General features: G+C 46.1%; 1 protein-coding gene across 1 annotated transcript in view; it reads right to left on the bottom strand.

Annotated features, from left to right (window-relative positions):
• Positions 1-229: 229 nt before the first annotated feature.
• Positions 230-3,555, bottom strand: part of LOC134460363 (contactin-associated protein-like 5) — a 185,956-nt gene continuing 182,630 nt past the window's right edge. The window contains exon 19 of the mRNA XM_063212796.1: positions 230-258. Coding sequence (XP_063068866.1) covers positions 230-258 — 29 coding nt within the window. The remainder of the gene's footprint in view (positions 259-3,555) is intronic.

Genomic DNA, 3,555 nt, shown 5'->3' with positions numbered 1-3,555 from the left:
GAGCGAGCCCTGTGTCTCCTCTTCTCCTACTGTATGCTGGCAGCCTGTCTATGGTGGATGGCGAGATTGTGTGCGTGTGCGTGTATGCGTGCCTGCCTGCATGCGTACGTTCGCACATGTGTGTGTATGTGTGTGTGTGTGCGGGTGTGTGTGTGTGTGTGTGCGCGCGTGTGTGTGACAGAGAGAGTGTGTTCCACAGCGGTGAAAGGTTAAGCTGGCTTAATGAGCTTCAGGTGGGCACAGGTTGGGCCAGCACCGCTGCAATCAGGGAAAGGTCACGGGAATGCTACGTCTCACAGTAATGGATTCTCTCTGACATGGCTACCAGAGGCTAAAACATCCTCCGCCTTCTCCATCCCCATCCCCATCCCCATGCCATGCCCATCCCTTTCAACCTACTACCTGCTGGGGGTGGACTCATCTGGTATAGGGGTGGGGTGTGTGGGATGGAGGTGGAGGTGGTCCGTCACACTTATGAAGTATGTGTGTGTGTGTGTGTGTGTGTGTGTGTGTGTGTGTGTGTGTGTGTGTGTGTGTGTGTGTGTGTGTGTGTGTGTGTGTGTGTGTGTATGGGGGGGAGGGTTAAGATGGAGGTGTGTGTTTGTGTGTGTGTGTGTGTGTGGGTGGGTGGGTGTTGGAAGCCACACTGAAGGATTGGATTGATGTGGTAGTGGGGATGGTGATGATGGAGGTGTGTGTGTGTGTGTGTGTGTGTGTGTGTGTGGCTAAATGTGTGTGTGTGTGTGTGTGTGTGTGTACGTATGTGTGTGTGCGTGCGTGCGTGTGTGTGTGTATGTGGAGGGAGGATGGTGTGCGGAGGATCACACTGATGGATAGATGTGTGCTATTCATACACACACACACACACACACACACACACACACACACACACACACACACACACACACACACACACACACACACACACACACACACACACACACACTCAACCCCTTCCACAACAACACACACACACACACATTCACACACACACACACACACACACACACCTACACACACGCACACGCACGCAGGCACACACACACACGCACACACACACACACACACACACACACACACACACACCGCAGCAATCTGCCCGGCGGAAACGTAGTAATGATCTGGGAAATTGACATGGCCTTATTACCACTTCTCATAACCCTCATTGCTTTTTGAACATTTGAAATCGTTATCCACATTAGCAGGGATTATGGGTTCCATCCTCATGGATTATATTGACACCCGCTGGTATCTAGGCTACCGTAATTCAGCGATGGTGTTATCATCATAATTAATGTTGTGATAAGCCAGACGTTATATTGGAGCACACAAAGTTAAGATTTGCACTCAAAATCAATTATTCATCAAATTATTCCTCACTTGTAGAACATCATTTATTTTTCCATGTTAATAATGTTAATTCCATGAACATAAATGAGCTGTAAATTAAAATGACTATGTTCACACATGTGTTGCACTTCCTTGCTTGACATTTTCACTTGTTTTTATGATGTACAGTATAATTTTATGTTGCATGGCTGTCACATCAAGCTTGTAATTGGACTGGGACCAGAAGAAGACATTGTTTTTGCATGGCTCCCTAAATTGAGGACCAGTCTTGAAGAAAATGCACAACACCCAACAGCATTAGCCCTTGAGGACTTGTGGCCCACCAGGAAATACACATACAATGTATGGCAGGTTACCAGTCCAGGCCAGGAACCTTCCCAGGGGCGGAGCACTGGTATTGGGACATTGGGGGGATGTGTCAGAGGTGTTGGGCCAACGAAATATCGTAGAACGGGACCCCTACAAGATGTTTGGCAATCGAAAGCCACTGGCAGCCCCCCCCCCCCAAGTGGTGAGGCTGGGGGCCAGGGGATCCTGCCTCTGTGTGTGTGTGTGTGTGTGTGTCTATCTATCTATCTATCTATCTATCTATCTATCTACCTACCTTCCTACTTACAGTACCTGCCTGTCTGTCCGTCCGTCCGTCTGTCTGTCTGTCCGTCCGTCCGTCCGTCCGTCCGTCCGTCTCTCCGTCAGTCCATCCGTCCGTCCGTCCGTCCGTCCGTCCGTCCGTCCGTCCGTCCGTCCGTCCGTCCGTCCGTCCGTCCGTCCGTCCGTCCGTCCGTCCGTCTATCTATCTATCTATCTATCTATCTATCTATCTATCTATCCTCAGACTTTTGCTGAGGTATTGCCTAGTACAGCAGGATTGAGATGTTGCTCGTCCACATAGAGCTTTATGTGTAATACTGAGGAGGTTACAGTAAAAGCTTTCAGCGTGCATGACGGCACACTTCACATTTGGGCTGAGAAAGTGTTATGGGAGAGGGTGACCTTTACAGGCGGCTACGTGCCTGCTGAAACATGGTGGGTCTCTAAAGGTGAGGAGCCTTACAGTTTTTCTCGATTGGTTTGGCTAATTTCTTGAAACCGAGATGACATTTCTATAAATGTTGGGTCATTTGGCTAAACATTCTTACACTTCTGCACAACAGTTCAGATAACTAGCAAAATGTCATATACCTCCCAAAACAGCTCATTCTTGCATCAGCACTAAACCTTCTCCCACATAAATAGTCAGTACCATAAAAATGGCATATATCCTTCTCAATTGGTTTGGCTCATTTGCATTCATTTAGTCATTCTGTCAAAATAAACTGGATGGTTCAGCATAACGCCATGGATCCTCATCACTTGCTCATATCACTCCAAAAACAGTTTACCTGTGTGTCGAAACTAAATTCCTTCCACAGAATGCTGTTTGAAAAAATGTCAAGAAATTAGCCAAATAACAGAGGAAACTGTAGTATACACGGTTGTAAAATTATTTTCTACAAACTAGTAAAGTTACAATATCATCTGGCCTGTTGAACACTGTCATGAATTTTTTTTACAGTTTACAGTAAAGAAATTCTTAAAATATTATGTCCTTGACTGTTTTGACAATTGTGTAGACTACTTTGCATATGATGACTCACACAATGATATCATGCTGACATGTTTTGGAGAGGGCAACCATTAGACTGAGAATGGTCTAATTCGTTTAGATAAAGAAAGGTCAATTTATTTGGAAAATGTGCTACATGTATGCTCAATGTGTCAACTGTAGGGTACTTGTACATAGCCATCTGCAGAGATGTACTAAACATTTGAGACATGTACAAAGCATTTGAAATTTGATGAAAGCAATGAAAAATGCCATTCTGTTGGGAATTGTAAGTTGGTTTGGAGATTTGTCTGTGTTGTTTTGAGAATGTCATCTCAGTTTTGAGAAATTAGCCAAACCAATCGAGAAAAACTGTAATTCACAACGCTTAATTGCTGCTATGTGCTATTCAAGTATAGGCTACGTGCGTGACTGTGTGTGTGTGTGTATGTGTGTGTGTGAGAGAGCGAGAGCGAGAGAGGGAGAGAGAGAGAGAGAACAGTAACAGGCAGAGAGAGTGAGAGAGAGAGAGAGAGGGGGGGGGCAGACAGCAGACAGAAGGGTGGTGAGGACCACAAGCCCAGACTGGCCTTCAATTCAGGTCAGAATCTCGTGTGGAA

Source organism: Engraulis encrasicolus, chromosome 12 (genome assembly GCF_034702125.1).
Source record: "Engraulis encrasicolus isolate BLACKSEA-1 chromosome 12, IST_EnEncr_1.0, whole genome shotgun sequence".
In the NCBI taxonomy this organism is placed as follows: domain Eukaryota; kingdom Metazoa; phylum Chordata; class Actinopteri; order Clupeiformes; family Engraulidae; genus Engraulis; species Engraulis encrasicolus.
This window is presented reverse-complemented; position numbering and strand designations above follow the sequence as displayed.